This window comes from Pseudonaja textilis, chromosome 2 (genome assembly GCF_049901715.1).
Source record: "Pseudonaja textilis isolate UNSWEBS1 chromosome 2, rPseTex1.2, whole genome shotgun sequence".
In the NCBI taxonomy this organism is placed as follows: domain Eukaryota; kingdom Metazoa; phylum Chordata; class Lepidosauria; order Squamata; family Elapidae; genus Pseudonaja; species Pseudonaja textilis.
In genome coordinates, this window is record NC_141991.1 from 70,408,864 (window position 1) to 70,426,114 (window position 17,251).

The following is a 17,251-nucleotide window of genomic DNA, read 5'->3' on the forward strand; positions in this document are numbered from 1 at the left end:
CGATTTTATGTAATATTCCGGCCTGGGGGTGGTGAATGAGGGTAATTTACACGCTTGTGTGTTGGTTATCAGAGAAATCCGGTGGCTGAAACCGATCCGGCATAAAGGAGGCTGAAAAGTTACTGGTTTGGGGGCCCCTCCTCCTCCTCCTCCTTTTATTCGTCCCACGCCGAGACACCTTCCCCCCTCCGCCCCGCCTCCTTGTCGCTAACTAGAAAAAGGATGCCGCCTCCTGCCCAGGCTGAGAGATCGCCCCGGGCGACAGGAAGGGGGGCCCACCGCTCTGAAGGGGAATCAAGTCTTCTCCAGCGACTGCCCATTGATTGATGGATGGATGGATTGATTGGCGCAAGAACGTCGTTGAGTTGCAACAGTTTTAAGCCTCGGAGGAAACCAGGGAGCTGTTGGGCGGAGAGAGCGCTTTAGATGCTCAGACCGAGCAAGCACCGGGGTCTTTTAAAAGAAGAAGAAGGAAAAACAACAACAACAACAACAGGATGAAGCGGTCGATTTAGTGGTCGTTGCATGGAAAGCAACCCCGGCTTGCTGCGCGCGAAGTTGGCAGGAAGCGGCGCGTTTGCTTTCTGCTCCATTGCCTGGAGAGAGAGAGAGAGAGAGAGAGAGAGAGCAGCTCTTTTCCTTCGGAAATTGAAGAATTCCTCCAAGGGGCAAACAATCGGGAACCGCGAAGGAGGTTTGTGACTTGAAGAGCCCGCGATTTGCTCCGTCTTTGCTGGTTGGACAGGACGCAAAACCAAAAAAGAAAAAGTGGGGGGAATGAAGTTCCAGCTTTGTCAAAGTGTCCCACTGGCTCTTTCGGCCGCTTTTCTTTGCTGCTCTTGGGCAGCCGCCGACCTTTGCCCGGTGCCGTCCTAACTTCTCGTCTAGGCCGCGATTTCCCGTCCCCCTCCCCTCTGACGGAGCAGAAGCATGGAGCTTGTTCTCTGTCCCTCGTGTCGCATGATCCTCCGGGACCCAGTGACTGTCTCTTGCGGCCATTCCTTCTGCAAGAGATGCCTGGGCGAAACCTCGCCTCCCGAGTGCTGCCTCTGCGGGGAGAAACTCGGCCTCCTGGGCTCGCGGAAGCTGAGCTCGAACGTCCTGCTCGGGAACTTGCTCGAAAAGGGCTTGGATACGGCCGCCAAGGTGGCCCAGTTGAAAAGGGACCTGCGGGAGCTGGTGAGCCACGGGGACTTCCAGGAAGCGCTCAGGACGCTTCAGAAGGGAATCGGCTTGGGTAAGGTTTGCGTGCTATCCAGAGAGGATGCTTATTTTTTGTGGGGTGGGGGGAGAGTGTTGCGAGGTTGAACGACGGGAAGGGAAGGGAGGCTGGGTGATATGCGCGGGACTGACCGCCAGGTGCTCCCTGGTTATGCAACTTGCCACCATCTCGTTGGCTGCATTGTATAAGCAGGCGAGGGACAATTCTTGGTAACCCTTTTCACTAACTTCAGCTATGGGGTTTCCTCTTCCTTAAAAGGCTGGAGATCTTATGGTCATATAAGTATTTGGGTGTAGGGTATCTCCCATTTGTGCCCTTGCTTCTAGATCTTGTGATTCCCTTCTCTTTTAAGTAAAAAAAGGGCTTACTTTAGTTAGTTTCTGTTGCAGATTTTGACCACAGAAGTGAAACCAAATGCTGCCAATGGTAATGGTCACATCAGAAAATTAAATATTAAATCTAAAGTGTGTATGATGATAGGACTGTGTTGTTTTTGGACTTATTCTTTAGGAACTTTTAAAAAAGGAGTTATGTAACTTTGCTGACTTCCTTGGAAGGCCATGGGACCATCTTTAACTGTTCATGGAGAGCAAGAATAAAATAGAGCAGATCTTAAATGTTGGAATGTGCTGAAATGAGTAGATTGACATTTGAAATCAGAGAACAAGATGATAAACAATTTTATAAAATTTGGGATCTATTAATGGTTAGACAATAAAACATGGTAATGAAATATGTAGATTCTTAGAAAATAATAAATATATAAAGATGTATTCTTTTCTTATATCTACAAACTGATTGTAGGATAGATTTGAGATGATAACATGAACTGTTATAAAACAAATTAAGTAAAATATGATTATTTCATGAAACATGAATGAATAAAAGTATAGTCAAATGATTAACAAAGATATTAATGTATTTAATACTTGATTGAAAATATGAGAATATATATAATGTAATTGTAATTGAAGACTACGAAATGGAAGCACAAAACAATTTGTAAACCAACCGGCACACTGTATATATGTATATGTATAGGGAAGATGGCTTGATGTTTTTATGTTTTGTTTGTCTGTGTTCGTCTTAAAAACCAATAAAAATTTAATAATAAATAGAGCAGATCTTTATAACGTTTCTATAATTTGAGGGCTTGAAAGTATTTTTGATGTGGGAATCTTAGCCCTCTGGAGCACCATTCTCAATGTTGAATTTTTTTTTTTTGTATGCTGCCTGGAGTCTTTATTTCTTTACCATTTACTGAAGAGGCAGACATTCAACAGATGCTGCTTTCCTATTATGCTGATGTTATGATGATGACAAATATACCAATTTTTTTTAACATGCTCTCATTAAACACATAGTGCCTTTGTTAGGGAAGAAAAGATGATCTGTTATTACCCAGGGGAAATAATCTCATTTCATCTTTAATCTTAAAACTTACATTAAAATCAGCTTTGGACCTGGTAAGCTGATGCTACTTAAACCTTAGGATTTAGGAATGAGTAATTAGGAACCAGGCTTTTCTTTACTGATTCAGACTTTCCTGTGAGTGGAAGCTGACACACCCCTCTCATTTATAGTGCTGTTATAAAATGCTAGCTCTTGTTTTGCAATGAGTCAGACAGAAGTGTCAGTACAGGTGTTTCCATCAACAAGTGAGCTTATACAGGAATATTTTCATCTACTTTTTTTAGATGAATTTTTTTTTTACTTCAGTTGGAGGATTCCTTCAATTAATAGGGATCGAACTCAAATCTAGCAATCCTTGAGTTTAATCCAGGTGCATTTATAACATGGACTGCCAGGGCTGAATGATTAAGCAATATTAAACAATGTTTCGGCATTTCAGCTTTTTACCATTTGTACTATACTTTTCTTTATAAACACCAAAGCAGGTGAGGTGAAAATGTGCTGTCAAATCTTACAAATATTAATCTTGGATTTGACTTTTTTTAAAATCACTTTTTAAAAAAACTTTAACATCCATGAAAAGTTTTTTGGAGATTAAAAATATTTACAACATTATGTTACTCAAATTGTGAAATACTGTGGTATGAGGTGATAATACATTCTAAAACCAGACTTTACCTATTACCATTTATAAATATCTATAAACTTTAATCTTGAGTTAGTCCTGCTCATTTTGTATTAATTGATACATAGGCCTTTTTCAATTCTTTTAATTGAAAACAGTGATAATATAAGAAAGATTTTGGACCAAATTCTTGTTTGGACCAAATTCTTGTTTAAGGTGATGATAAAATTTGTTAAAATCTAATTAGCTGTGATTTCCTACTTTTTCTCAAAATGGATGTACCTTAACATCCATTATACATTGCTAGATAGGGGGAAAACATTAAAAAAAGAACTCTGTTGTGGTCAGTCATAAGTTAAGGACTACCTGTACAGGGTCATAAAAATACTACTAGAGTATGTGATCCACAGCAGGTGAAAGATAGCTGACTGAATTGTTTCTCTTGTTCTTTATTCCTCATTCTTTTAACATCTCTGTATTGGAAACTTCTTCGACAGGAGCTTTCTGCCATTGAACAACTTTTTAATTCTGGTCAGTGGATGAGGCGAGTTCTCTCTTACCGTTCACTCCTATAATCCCCCATCCTCAAATGATACAAGTATGATTGTATATTTCCAACTGAAAAACAATAGATCTTTTCCTTAAGCAGAGAATTGTTTTTGACAGTATCAGAATAAGCTACCTTTGGATGATTTTATCTGGCCATTTAATTGATGGATAATACTTAAGGCCAACTTTCTTGTCAATAAAGTAGAATTAATGAGTTTTTTTAAAAAAATCTGGCTAAACTTATTGGAAATGAACATAGCTGATTCTAGTCAATAAGTCCCTTTCTTGGAGATTTTCTTATAGTACCTTGGTGTGTATAACTGTACCATGTTTGTTTTTTATTATTTCTTAGGAACAACAGTGAAATGTTCTGCTTCCTCCTACAGCTCCAGATGATCTTACATTAAGGCTGTGCAGATCAGAGCTTTATGTGGCTTTACAGGAGTATGAAGGGGCTCTTGAGGATTTGGAGGTTCTATGCAAGCAGAAGCCAGAAGAATGTGAAGTGAGTTGAGTGTAAAGCTGGGTGTTGAGATCCAGAATAAGCATATGTCCTTTCCAACTTTTAAGTGGTGAGATGAAGTAGCTTTTCTGGACAAGGCTACATTTGAACTCAGTTGCAATAGTAGTATAGAAAGTGAGCATGTTACTTCATATAGTTGCTTATTTAAATACAAGGTAGGCTTTCCCTGGTTCTGTACAAACCAATATTGACTCATATGCTCTAACAGAATGATTAAAAGACATTCTCCTGCTAAAATCCACAGAAAGAAAAACTTGAATTACTTCTGGAAGATTCACAGATTTCTCTTGTAGTCAAAGAGGAATTTACCAATGTTTCAATTAATACCCAACTGTAGGCTAAATTTGCAGTCTGGAGAATTTCTGCGAAATACTGAATGTTTGAGCTTTGATAGTGGAGAACCAGAGAGGTCTTAGTGAATTTTATAAAGCTGCCTTGAAAAATTTCCCTATGTTTATCTATGTTATGCTCCCTGGCAATAAATTTCTCTACAAAAGTTAGATAATAGAGGTTCTTTACTATTTGGAACACTCAATAAATTTGACAGAATAGGTGATTGGAGTTTGCACATCCAATCAGCATAATATTTTAAAAGACAAGTGCTAGTGAGCTGTCTAGAAAATTTCTACTCTGTATGTCTACAGGGAGGAACAAGTAATGAAACTGTATGGTAACATCATGGTCAGGGAGGCAAATATCTAGCCCAACCTGTTCTGATAGATACCAGTCTACTTTGACGAAAAAAATATTGGATAACTGATTTATTGTGGCTTATTCCCTCAGTCTGTATCTGTGCTAGGCTTCAAGCAGAGAATTTGAAATCTTGATTTACATAGAGACTGAACCAACACTTCTCATCTCTACTGACAGTCCCCTTTTACAGTTCCACAATATCTGTATCATTAATTAATTCCATCTCACAGGAGGGTCTTTTACTTTGGCATGTATAGATCTACTTCCCACAATGGCACTTGTGGGTAAATATAATAATATTCCTTTCCAGGACCATTTGTGTATTTACATAGACTTTGAAACTGAGATCATAGCCTACGTGCTTCTGAAATATCTACATTAGAGATAATCTTTCATCTTAATTACAAACAGAACAACCTCACATGTGGACTGTGTGCTATCTACTAAATGATTAAGATGTCTCTAGAATTGGAGTCAAACTTTGTACCATTGCTATGAGTTTCAGGTTTGAGGACCTAATTGCTTCCCCAGATATAATTAGTGCAAGTATGAATAGGTTTTTATTGGATGCTATGTAACTCTGTTTTTTAATTTCTGTATATTTGGTCTATGATTGTATATTTTTAATAAACCAAACTCCTCCCCTTGCATATTTTGTGTGGAGGGATGTTACAATGCAGGTTTAAAAGGGAGAGCTTGCATTGTGGGGCTATGATTAATGTTTTGCTAGTTTGGCATCATCATGATTAGTAATTTGAAAATGTTTTGGAGTGCTTAACATTCTTCAGTTGATCGTATGTTCAAACTTGGTCTCATATGTTCTTCTAATTTCTTAAAACTTCTTTTCTGTCTTTTGATATTTGTGTATTCCCAAATAATTTCTTTGACCTTACCTGAAGGTACATGCACAACTATGACAGTTGCTAACCACATTTTACAACAAAGCACTGATTTTTTTGTATTTGATCACAATTTTGGAAGTAAGGATTATGTTTTAAGACTTGCCAGACTTGTTGTTTTAGGCTCTGTTGAAAAAGCTCTTCAGCCTATGAGGGTGACAAAGCAAGAACAGAATCTGTGCGATTGTCATTTTGCTACATTTTTGGTATGAACATTTTGAAGAAAGGTTTATGGTAATAGGTGTGGAATATTTTTATTTTGAGTAAGGCCAATTTTATTTGCATTTTCAGATAGCTTTCTTTTGTTTTAGCCCTTAAATTTTTTTTATATTAAAGAAGTGGGGAAGTTGTATTGTTGCAATAATTGAAGTTATTTCATACTTCCGTCATAAATATGCTTTCCCCCTTCATCCTGTTTTATAGTAGTTTTTTTTGTTTTAAGTTCCCAAGTTCTGTGCTCAGAGTAGGTTAATCAGGTACTGCCACTTGTTGAGACTAAAAATTAAGTTTTCTTTGAGTCCTACTCACATCCTTAATGAATGTATTCATGAAGTTTTCTTGGATCTCCCCAGTTTTATTCTAATATTATACTTAAGTAGCATTCTTAGTATCTGTGTAACACACACACACACACACACACACACACACACACACACACACAGGACATTACATATCCTTAGTATGAGCTAGATGTATTAAGAGTCTACACTTTTGATATACTTTTTTTTTTTGCAACTGGGAATGTATTAACTCCATATAGCATCCATTCTCAGAAATGTTGGTGGGAAAGAGAGACCTTACCATTGGTTTCACAGATTTTATGAGTGACGTCACTGTTTTCATGCTCTTAGTTTTCTTGCTTCACAGGGATTGTGGAAGTTGATGGGGCGAATGATCCCTATCCTAACTGCCATTTTATTGCTCCGGCAGTATCTTTCACTGTTGCCCTGTTGAAAAATGGCAAGCTAGGCTAGAAGGAATATAGCTGGGTGATTCTTTGATTCTGCTAATCATAGGGAGGAGGGTTTAAGTAAAGCTTGCCTGCTGATAAAAGAGTCTACATCATGAGTGTCAAACTCGATCGCATCATGTGGTCTGCGCATGATGCATCTAGCCTCCAGCCTGCCATTTTGACATCCCTGATACCCTGAGGACTATATACTTGATTGATTGATTGATTGACTAAACCTGCGGCCTTTGGCATTATGCAAAGCAATTTGCAGCTGCTGCAGAATGTTGTGACACTTCAGGAAGGCAACTGAAATGTGTTTTGTGTTTCTTTTCAGGGCTTTTTTAGAAAAGGGAAAGTGCTCTTGGATTTAGGGAACCAATCAGAAGCCCTGCTGCAGTTTCAACATTGCCTTAAACTGGACTCCAGTTTCCATGCTGCTCAAAATGAGATAGAAAAGGTAAATGCACTATTATGACTAAGAACCTTGAGATTAAATGTTGGAAACTTAATTGATTCGCATAGGAAGAAGCAGCGGTTTATTTTTGAGATTTCAGTAAAGGAAGATGAGATTCTTGTGCTGTACATGATGGAATTGATGAAGTTGTATCTACTCATACTTCTCCAATTGGGTATCACACTGTTGTTGTTTTAAGAAAAGTATTTGTTTTGTTTGAGAATTGTTAAGGATACAGAATTGTTAAGCTACACAGAAGTTAAGATTTAAATGGCAAAATATGAATTGATGTGTCTATGGTTGCACACAGTTTGCCATTTTTGTGTGATGCTGGCAAAGGTTTATGACATTCCTAATAGGTATGGGGCATGTTCACAGTGGTCTGAATCACATTTTGGCCATGGTATTTGCTCAGCCCTAATAAATATATTGTTAGGCAGGTTGCTTCTGTATTGGTAAGAGTTATCAGAAATCATTTCTCTATGTACTGTAGTGTCTTGGTCTAAACCAGTGGTTCCCAAAGTGGGCGATACCATGCCCTGGGGGGCGGTGGGATACCTTAGGGGGCGGTAAGAGGGCCGGCAGGGGGGCGCTAAGAGGTGGCAGGGGGGCGTTTGAGGTGCCGGCCCCGCAGGCTCATTGACTGCCGGCCACGCAGCCCATTGACTGTTTCATCACTCTGCAGCCGGTGCCTCGAATGTGGAACCCACACATGGTGAGCCTTGCCAAGCCTGGGGGGAAAGGTGGGAGGTGGTGGAAAGAGGGCGCCTTAGCTTGCAGGCTGCCCTCTCCGGTGGAAGCGGCGGAGGCATGCCAGAGGGCCTGAAAGCAAAACCCTCCCAAGGCGCGCAGTGGAAGGAGTGGGTGGTCTGGCGTTAGGGCCCCCTTCCCCAGAGGAGAACAAGGGAGCGCGCAGCACCCACTTGGTCTCCGCCTCTCCAGCCAGCCAGGCTTGCGCGCAGGAAGTGGGTGGGTGCAGCTGCGGCTCTCCAAGACGCGTGGCTCGGTTCGCTTCGGCTCTATGTGGCTGTCCTGGACCTAGAACCTAGCCTCCCTCCGCAGCCCAGTTCTTTCAACCAAGCCCTGCGCTTGCTTGCTTAGTTTCCAAGCGATCGTTCCCTCTGCCTCCCCTAGTCTGGGCTGCTTCCGCATGCCTTCCTCCTCCCGGGTGGAGCATAAAGATGGGTAGACTGTTTCACTGAAGTTGGGAGTCTCTGAGCATGTGCAGAGTACTTCCCTTGCTTGGCCGAATGGAAGTAGACCTTGGGTTGAAGCAAAGAGAGTGAGGTCGGTTGCATCGCTGCCCCAGGGAGGTTGGCATTGCAAAATTAGATACCAAAGGGGGCTGGAGAAGGCAGTTGCAGGGGGCTGGAGAAGGGGTAGAGGGGCAGCTGCAGGGGGCTGCAGAAGGGGCAGAGGGGCAGCTGCATTAAGGAGCAGGAAGATTTTAGCCATGGTTTATTCATTGACTAAGCCGGAATCAAACAGCATGCTAAACTCTAAACCAGAATGGCTGGGTTGATATACTCAGCCCGTGTTTCTCAACCTTGGCAACTTGTGTGGACTTGAATTCCCAATCTGGCTTTGCTCTACTTTCTCAAAGTGCCACTGCTGTCACATTCGTTCTTTCTGTCCATCCATCCATCCATCCATCCATCCATCCATCCATCCATCCATCCATCCATGCAAAAGGTCTGCCTGTCTGTCTGCCTGCCTTTCTGTCTACCTACCTACCTACCTATCAATATAGATCTATCTGTCTGTCTGTCTGTCTATCTATCCATCCATCCATCATGTCTTTCTGTCTGCCTGCCTTCCTGCCTACCTACCTACATACCTACCTGCCTGCCTACGTATCTTTCTGTCTGTCTACCTATCTGCCTATGTACCAATATAGATCTACCTACCTACTGTGTTTCTCACAAAATAAGGCCGGGCCTTATTTTTTTTTGAACCCCGAAAAAACGGCTAGGACGTCTTTCCAGGAGTGAATTAATTTCTTCCCACCCTCGCGCATCAGCGCCGTCTCCAACAACAGCATCTGAGTCGCTCCCGCTTTTCCCCCGTCCCCGTAACAACAGGAAAAAAAAAACATTTTGAGGTATCTGGGAGCGCCGTGCGCTGCGTTTTGGTTTAATCCTGAGTGGCTGGGTGGGTGAGAAGAGCCGAGCGAGTGTCTCTGCTGCTGCTACCCTTGGTGCTCCATCCTCGGGCGCTGCAAGTTTGCAAAAGTCCCAGTGCGCAGCCTGTTCCTGCATTCCAAGCGCCCAGGCCGAGCTGCAGCTGTCCCTCTCTCGCCAGTGCCATCTCCAAAAACAGCGGCAGCAGCAGCAGGAACCGTGGAAGTTACAGAGGCGGCTCCCCCACCCGGGAAGCAGCTGAAACACTTCCACGGTTTCTGCTGCTGCTGCTGTTGTTGTTGGAGACGGCGCTGGTGAGAGAGGGACAGCTGCAGCTCGGCCTGGGTGCTTGGAATGCAGGAACGGGCTGCACACCAGGACTTTTGCAAACTTGCAGAGCCCGAGGCTGGAGCACCAAGGGTAGCAGCAGCAGAGACACTCGCTCGGCTCTTCTTACGCCGACCCAGCTGCTGGGTGGGAACCGTGGAAGCTACGGAGGCCTGAGAAGCGGCTGAAACGCTGCCCGACATCCATGCCGATGCTGCCCGCCTACTGACCCGGGTAAGGGAGGAGTAAGGGAGCTCTCCATGCTACACCATGATTGGCTGTTAGGAGCAGCTGATGGTGAGACGTAGCTGCCCGCGGGGCACTCCTAATGGCAAGTTACCCCCCTGCCTTCCCTTACCCCCCAATTTTGCATGTTTTAAACTCGGCCTAAATTTGGGGGGAGGGACTTAATTTCACTTTATGCCTAGAAAACATGCTGGGTCTTCCTATTGTGGGGGGCGTATTGTTGGAGGAACACGGCACCTACCTACCTACTTATCTACCAATCTACTTAGCTACCTACCTACCTACCTATCCATACATTCATCCAAAAGTTCTGCCTGACTGCCTATCTGCCAATCTACCTACCTACCTGTCTCTGTCTGTCTGTCTCTCCATCCATCCATCTATCCATGTTTGAAGCGCCAGCCCTGCAGGCACATTGGGAAAGTAGACCAAAGCCATTCTGGGAGGGAGAGAGACGGAGAGAGAGAGAGAGAGAGAGAGAGAGACCTGATTGATTGAAATGAGGCCTAGTTTAGACTGAGGTCATTTTCCACATTAAAACATCTTTGGCTTCTATAATTAAAGGTTTTGTGGACAAAACATGGTTAAGACTATCAGGAAGCTCTCACATTTTGTTGAGGCTTTAAACAGGATCCATTGGACCAGATCTCCATTCTAAAAATTACTTTCCCCCAATGTATTACAGTGCCAGTTCTGAAGAAGGCAAAACCAAAATGTACTGATAAATTACAAGGAGAACACACACACACACACACACTCCCTTCTAACCCTGCTGGAGCAGGTGATTGGACTAGAATAGATATCTCATTATCTTTTTCCTCCCTCCCTCCTTCTTTATTTCTTTTTCTTTCTGTCCCTTCCTTCCATCCCCCCTCTTTCTTTGTCCCTTTTTCTTTCTTTCCCTTTTCTCTTTCTCTCTCTCTCTTTCTTTTCTTTCTCTCTCTTTCCCTCTCTCAGGCTTATCCCATTGACTTGACTTTCTTGGACAGGTCCCTCCAATGCAGTGGGCTCAATGGGGTGGACCTGTGGGACCAGCACCTAGAACACGGCAGTGTCGGCATGTTTGAAAAGTAGAGCAAAGCCAGAGGTCGGTAATTTTTGCTGCAAAGAATCACAAAAGCTTCTAGGTTGTGCACAAGAAGGGACACACATGTCAGTGCAATTCAGCAACATAAAATAAAGAGATACAAATAAAACAAATCAACAAGAATCGGCAAAGCATCTCTGATTAGATTTTATTCACTGCTAGAATCTAATCAGAGGTGCTTTGCCGATTCTAGTGCAATGACCTGCTCCAGCAGGGTTGGAAGGGAGTTTGTGTGAATGTGTGTGCATGGCTGTCAAAACTCTAAAAACGGGTCAAGGATCTCTGGAGAAGGCAGTCATAAATCAGAACACTTGCTAAACAACCAGCCATTAAGTGAGGACCACTTGTATTTAGTTTGCCAGTCACCTGGACACGCCCACCCAGTCACATGACCATCAATTCACACCTACCCCGTCATGTGACCAGCAAGCCATGCCCAGCCAGCAAGCCGCGCCAGCCAGTCACGTGACTAGTAAGCCATGCCCACCCAGTCACATGACCAGCAAGCCACACCCTCAAATTAGGCCACGCCCACAGAAATTTGAATCCCAGTCCTGGGTGGGGGGCACTGAGGATGAGTTTGTAGCACCAAGGGGGCGGTGGACTGAAAAAGTTTGGGAACCACTGGTCTAAACTGACGGGCTGGGGATTCTGAGAATTGAAGTTCACATGTTTTAATGTTTCTAAGATTGAGAAATACTGCCTTGGCAAAGAGTTTTTTTAAAAAAAGTCATATTGATGTGCTGTCTGGTCAAGTATAGCACGAAGAAAGTGAAGCTTGTATCTGACTAACTTCATATTTAACCAATTGAGAGACATGACCCTTGCAGATTTCTCAGAAGTCAGATTCTACTGTCTCTGGAGATTCTCAGTCATCCAGGTCATAATTGTCCCAGAGGTGGTTTTTCAAGAGGCAACTGGACTTCCTTGTTTTTCTCTGAAGACATTTTGCTTCTCATCCAAGAAACTTCTAAGAGCTGAAGAAGCTTCTTGGATGAGAAGCAAAACATTTTTAAAGAAAAATAAGCAAGTCTAGTTGCTTCTTGAAAAACTACCTTCGGGACTGTGTTCTCCTTCAAAATAAACTAATGTAAAATCTTTCTGTCGCAGATTCTCACAAATGATGCCTCCCCTACTCCTGGTACTGTTATGGAGTTAAAGAACAATGGCAGTCAGAATTTGGAAGGTTGCAATTCAAGGGAACAGTTGACTTTTCTTGGGAGTTTTGAAGGCGAAACCCTACCGGTAATTCATATGGGATGATGTCTTACCAGTTCCAAATTTAGAGATGGCGTAACAAAAATATGTATTTGTATGTAGTGAAACATTGGTAAAGGGATTTCCATGTGAACCCTTTCATATGTTCAATCACATCAAGACTGTCCACTCACCTCTAGTTTTTCTCACTTAAAGAAGTTCTTGTACATTCATCTGTAAACAAAAGAACCAGCTAACATTTGTAGGGATTGGGAACTTACCTTTCACAGAGTTGCATTAATTCCTTTCCTTTTAAACAATATCTGCTTTTAATCTATAATAATAAAAATACAAGAATTAAAAATAAACATTAAGTACCATAATGTATTATAGCACAAAAAGCAAAACAAAGATAAATCAAGAAATAATTAAAGTGTAGGAAAAACAATGCAACAATAACAATATGTAGTGTTATCTTTTTGTTTTCCTATCTGTACTTGTGTCCCTTGATTTCATGTTTAACATCTTATTTTTCTTTATTAAATAGGATATGAAGATGCAAAAAGAAAATTGGCTGGAAGAAACTATGCCTGATCATAGCCAGGCAGCACTTCCCATGAGGAAGAAAGGCGAGTATATCACTAAATGTTTGAGTCCATGTTTTTTAATAAGCCTCTTGTCTCTGTCTGGGAGAAATAATTGATGCCCTAATTATGATAAATTATTTTGGCCTGTGCTTTAAAATCTTGGTCTGTCATTTGATCACTATTTCTACACACACACACACACACACATACACACACACACACACGCCCAGCAGGATCACCTTAAGCAGGTACTTTGAGTATGCTCCCAAAACCCTAGAATCATGTGACTGTTCTCAAGACCAAATTCCATCACAAGAAACCCCAAGGAATCGTGCCTGTTGTATATCAATAGGGGCTGATTAGATTGCGCTGTTTTAATGCTGATGGCAATAAAGTCCTGCCAGCATATTGCTCCTAATAAATCCTTTGAAGTTTTTTGAAGTTTGGCTCGCGACTCATGATTCAATTAGGGTGATCGCTGGAATCCTGACAGCTGATCAAATAATAGGGTAGAGAAGGGCAGCCCAGTTTAATGTTCAAATTAGCTACATTACACTCAGTCCAGCATGATTTATAGAAGAGTCCTGCTTCTGTATATACTAGATCTTTCTAGAGATTTGGGGCCCCAGCTGGAGATAAATATAATAATATCCATCTGAACCTGCTCTGAATAAAATTTAATGGCCTAGGACCATGATGGTGAACCTGTGGCACATGTGCCACAGGTGGCACGCAGAGCCATTTGTGTCGGCACACAAGCTGCAGGCAAACTTACCTCACTGCACATGTGTGCACCTCACAGTTATTTTTGGCTGGTTTGAGGCCTTTTTCGGCTTCCCAAAGGCTTGAGGAAGGCTTCTGCAGGCTTCTGCAAGCTTTGTAGGCTGAAATCTAGTCCCGTTTCATTACTTCTGTTTTTTTCAGAAAAACAGGAAGTGATGAAACAGGGCTTAATTTCGGTGTACAAAGCTTGTAGAAGCCTGCAGAAGCCTTCCTCAAGCCTTTGGGAGGCCAAAAAAGGCCTCAAAGCGGCCAAAAATCAGCTGTGAGGTACAGTGCAGGTAAGGGGGTGGTGGGGGTGGTGGGATTGTGCGCACATGTGTAGGGGACATAGGGGGGCGTGCATTGCCTTCTGGGTGCTGGCATGCGAATGCGAGTGTGCTAGCGCACGCACAATTTTTGGTACAGGAGCCCAAAAAGGTTAGCCACCCCTTGCCTAGGATATGGTGGCTCAATTTCTTTTATTGCTGGACAGTTTTTTCCAGTTTTGATTTATAGTCTAATTGGAAAATTTTATGGATTTTACTGGGAGACAGGAGTGCATATAAAAAATGAAGGCAGTGGCTGAAGGACTCTTCTTTCATCACTGAAAAGGGTTATAGACTTAAAGTAACATGTTTGGGCTGAATAGATATAAATAGCCAGTGTTCGTGTGAAATCAATTGCCACTTGGCATGACACCATAATAGACTCTTGGTCTTAAGGGGGAGGGGAACTCCACAAAACAGCTTCTTGCAAGTATGTGACCCGCCAATAAAATAAATGTGATAAAAATGTTCAAAGTGAGGTTCAGTGAGGAGTTGGTCAGTGTGTAACATTCATAATCTGACTTTTGCTCTTTCCTTTTGTGAACCAGATTTGGATGAAGAGGAGGCCTCACCAGAGACTTCAGGAACTAGATCAGCAGAAACAAAATCTGTGAAAGACTATTATCCAGACTTCATGGGCTTCCTGACTACATCAGACTTGGAATGTTCCCTTTGTATACGGTCAGTTAATTAACAGCACAGGAATAATCAAGGAGAGAAGAAACCTAGAACTAAGGAGAAATTTCCTGACAGCTAGAACAATTAATCAGTGGAACAACTTGCCTCCAGAAGTTGTGAATGCTTCAACATTGGAAGTTTTTAAGAAGAGATTGGGCAACCACTTGTCTGAAGTGGTATAGGGTTTCCTGCCTAAGCAGGGAGTTAACTAGAAGACTTCCAAGGTGCCTTCCAACTCTGTTATTCTGTTAAGAGCTGCTAGGGAAAGGATTTTGAAGTGCTATGCAAATTGAGCATGAGGTGTCTTCTTAGCCCAGGGATGTCAAACTGGTAGCCCTTGGGCCAGATGCATCATGCAATGGCCATGCCTACCCCAGCTCCGGGAAGGGAAAAAACATCATGATATGTCATGTGACAGCAATGTGATGCCCCAGATTTGACACCCATGTTCTAGCCAATGGATTTCTGAAAAAGCCATGGGGATAAACCCTCTCCTTATTTGTTGAAGAATAAAGAAAAGGTTTTGAAACATATTTGAACTTCCTCTTGATATTTTCAATACATCTATTCTATTTAAAGTACTATTCAAAATTATATAGTTTTTTGTAAATAGAAAAAAACCTACAATCATGAGCAGTGGAGCAGTGGTTTAAAGTGCTGTACTGCAGGCCACTTCTGCTGCCTACTGGCTGCCTGCAATTTAGCAGTTCAAATCCCACCAAGGTCTAGGTTGACTCAGCCTTCCATCCTTTTGAGGTGGGTAAAATGAGGACCCAAGTTGTTGGGGGCAATATGCTGACTCTGTAAACTGCTTAGAGAGGGCTATAAAGCCCTGTCAAAGCAGTATATAAGTCTAAGTGCTTATTGCTATTGCTGTAACCTGAATATTCTTACATGCACTAAAATCCAGTGTATATTGTAGGACTGCTTCCTAATGATGTGCAAAAAAGCATGGTCAGGTTTTCACCAATCAGAAATGAGCCAGTTCTCGTATGAAACATGAAGTGGTACACTATTGCATGGCATGATATCAGAAAATCTTTTTTGACTGTTAAAAAAGAGGAGAAAAATAGTGATGATTACACACCAAAGTTTTTGTTCGTCATTAGAATTTAAAATAACAATTTTAACAATCTAAAGAGTTAAACATTGAGGCATGCTTTATATAAGACTAGCCCAACCATGAAGTTTATAGATCTCATATAATGAATTATTGCTAGAAGGCAAAGTAACTTGCTTGCAAAACTCTCCACCTCTGGGGTCAGTGTAGTTCTTGCCATTTAAATCCTCTTCTCAGTTGTAAGTGAGAAAAACCTTGAGACATGGGCAAAGAAATGCTGCCAGGTCTGAAACGCAGATCTGGGAATGGAAGATATTAAATGGATGTGCAGACCTCAGTGCCTGAACATTTACTGTGGAAAGGCTATGAACAAAAATTAAAACTGGGTTAGAATGTCATGACAGTATTCAATACAATAAAGGGACGGAATGCCTAGAAAATAAGTCCAGGCAGAACTTAATAGAGGACATCTTTGACCCCTGAAATTGTTATCCAATTCAATGTGCCAGTGTAATACCTTTTGCAGAGTGGTACTACTTTGTAATGAACTGAAATTTGTTTCATCTGAAGATGGATATTTCAAAGAAAGTAAGAAAGGAGGGCTCTTTGGCAGTTAACCTTAACAGATTCTAATCTCTTTTGCAGAATATATATTTTATGTGGAAAATAGAAATACTGGCTGTATCGTACAATGGTCCAGTGTGATGGAATTGGAGTGCAGCAATTTCGGGACTGGTGTTGGAAAAAAAAATAGAGAAATTGTAGAACAATATTTTTCTTCATATAAGTATTGTAGTATTTTAATGAGAGCATTGGAAATTGCAATCATGACCATGTCTCGCTGCAATGTCATAATTGTGAGCCAGGCCTGCAACTGCCACAATTTTGTGGACTGCTTGTAAAAGTTACAACTTGGTAACTTTTCATAACTGCAGATTGTTTCATAACACAATCATAACTTTGAATGGTTGTTGAACAAGTGGCTATAACCCGAGGACTACTTATAATCATCAGGTGTCGTAGGACTCTTAGTGTTAGCGCCTTGGCAGCTGATTCAGTTAAAAGTCAATCTTCAAGAAAGATTCACAAAGTCTTTAACTGGCTGTATTGAAAGAAAAGATTTAGACTTACTAGAATTTGAGCACTCAACACTTATCACTTTAGAACCGATTTATCTTACCTTACATTGTGGTGGACACTTTTTCTATTTTTTTGCAACGTCTCTCTTGTGAACCTGGAAGAGGGCATTTATCTCAAGTTAACACAGGAACTTGCTGGTGGCTGTTTACAAAACCGTTGGAAATTTTTTCTTCTGATCCTGTGAACTGATTATTATGTTTTCCATCATATATTTCCCAAGAAAGCAGCACATTTCTCTTGATATTACTGAATTATGATGCAGTTGGAATGGCCTATATGGACTGGGGGTTTTAAACTCTCTTCTGCAAAATCCTTTATGGGATTCCATGAGAGATTAAGAACAAAGTTCACTTGAATGCAGCCACTTTATTACTAGAACTTTGCTTCTGGA

At 41.7% G+C, this 17,251-nt stretch overlaps 1 protein-coding gene across 1 annotated transcript in view; it reads left to right on the plus strand.

Annotated features, from left to right (window-relative positions):
* Positions 1–17,251, plus strand: part of LOC113433557 (LON peptidase N-terminal domain and RING finger protein 1-like) — a 33,752-nt gene continuing 16,501 nt past the window's right edge. Inside the window, exons 1-6 of the mRNA XM_087924248.1 lie at positions 1–1,237; positions 4,196–4,314; positions 7,211–7,333; positions 12,221–12,355; positions 12,855–12,936; positions 14,531–14,663. Coding sequence (XP_087780374.1) covers positions 931–1,237; positions 4,196–4,314; positions 7,211–7,333; positions 12,221–12,355; positions 12,855–12,936; positions 14,531–14,663 — 899 coding nt within the window. The 5' untranslated portion in view covers positions 1–930. The remainder of the gene's footprint in view (positions 1,238–4,195; positions 4,315–7,210; positions 7,334–12,220; positions 12,356–12,854; positions 12,937–14,530; positions 14,664–17,251) is intronic.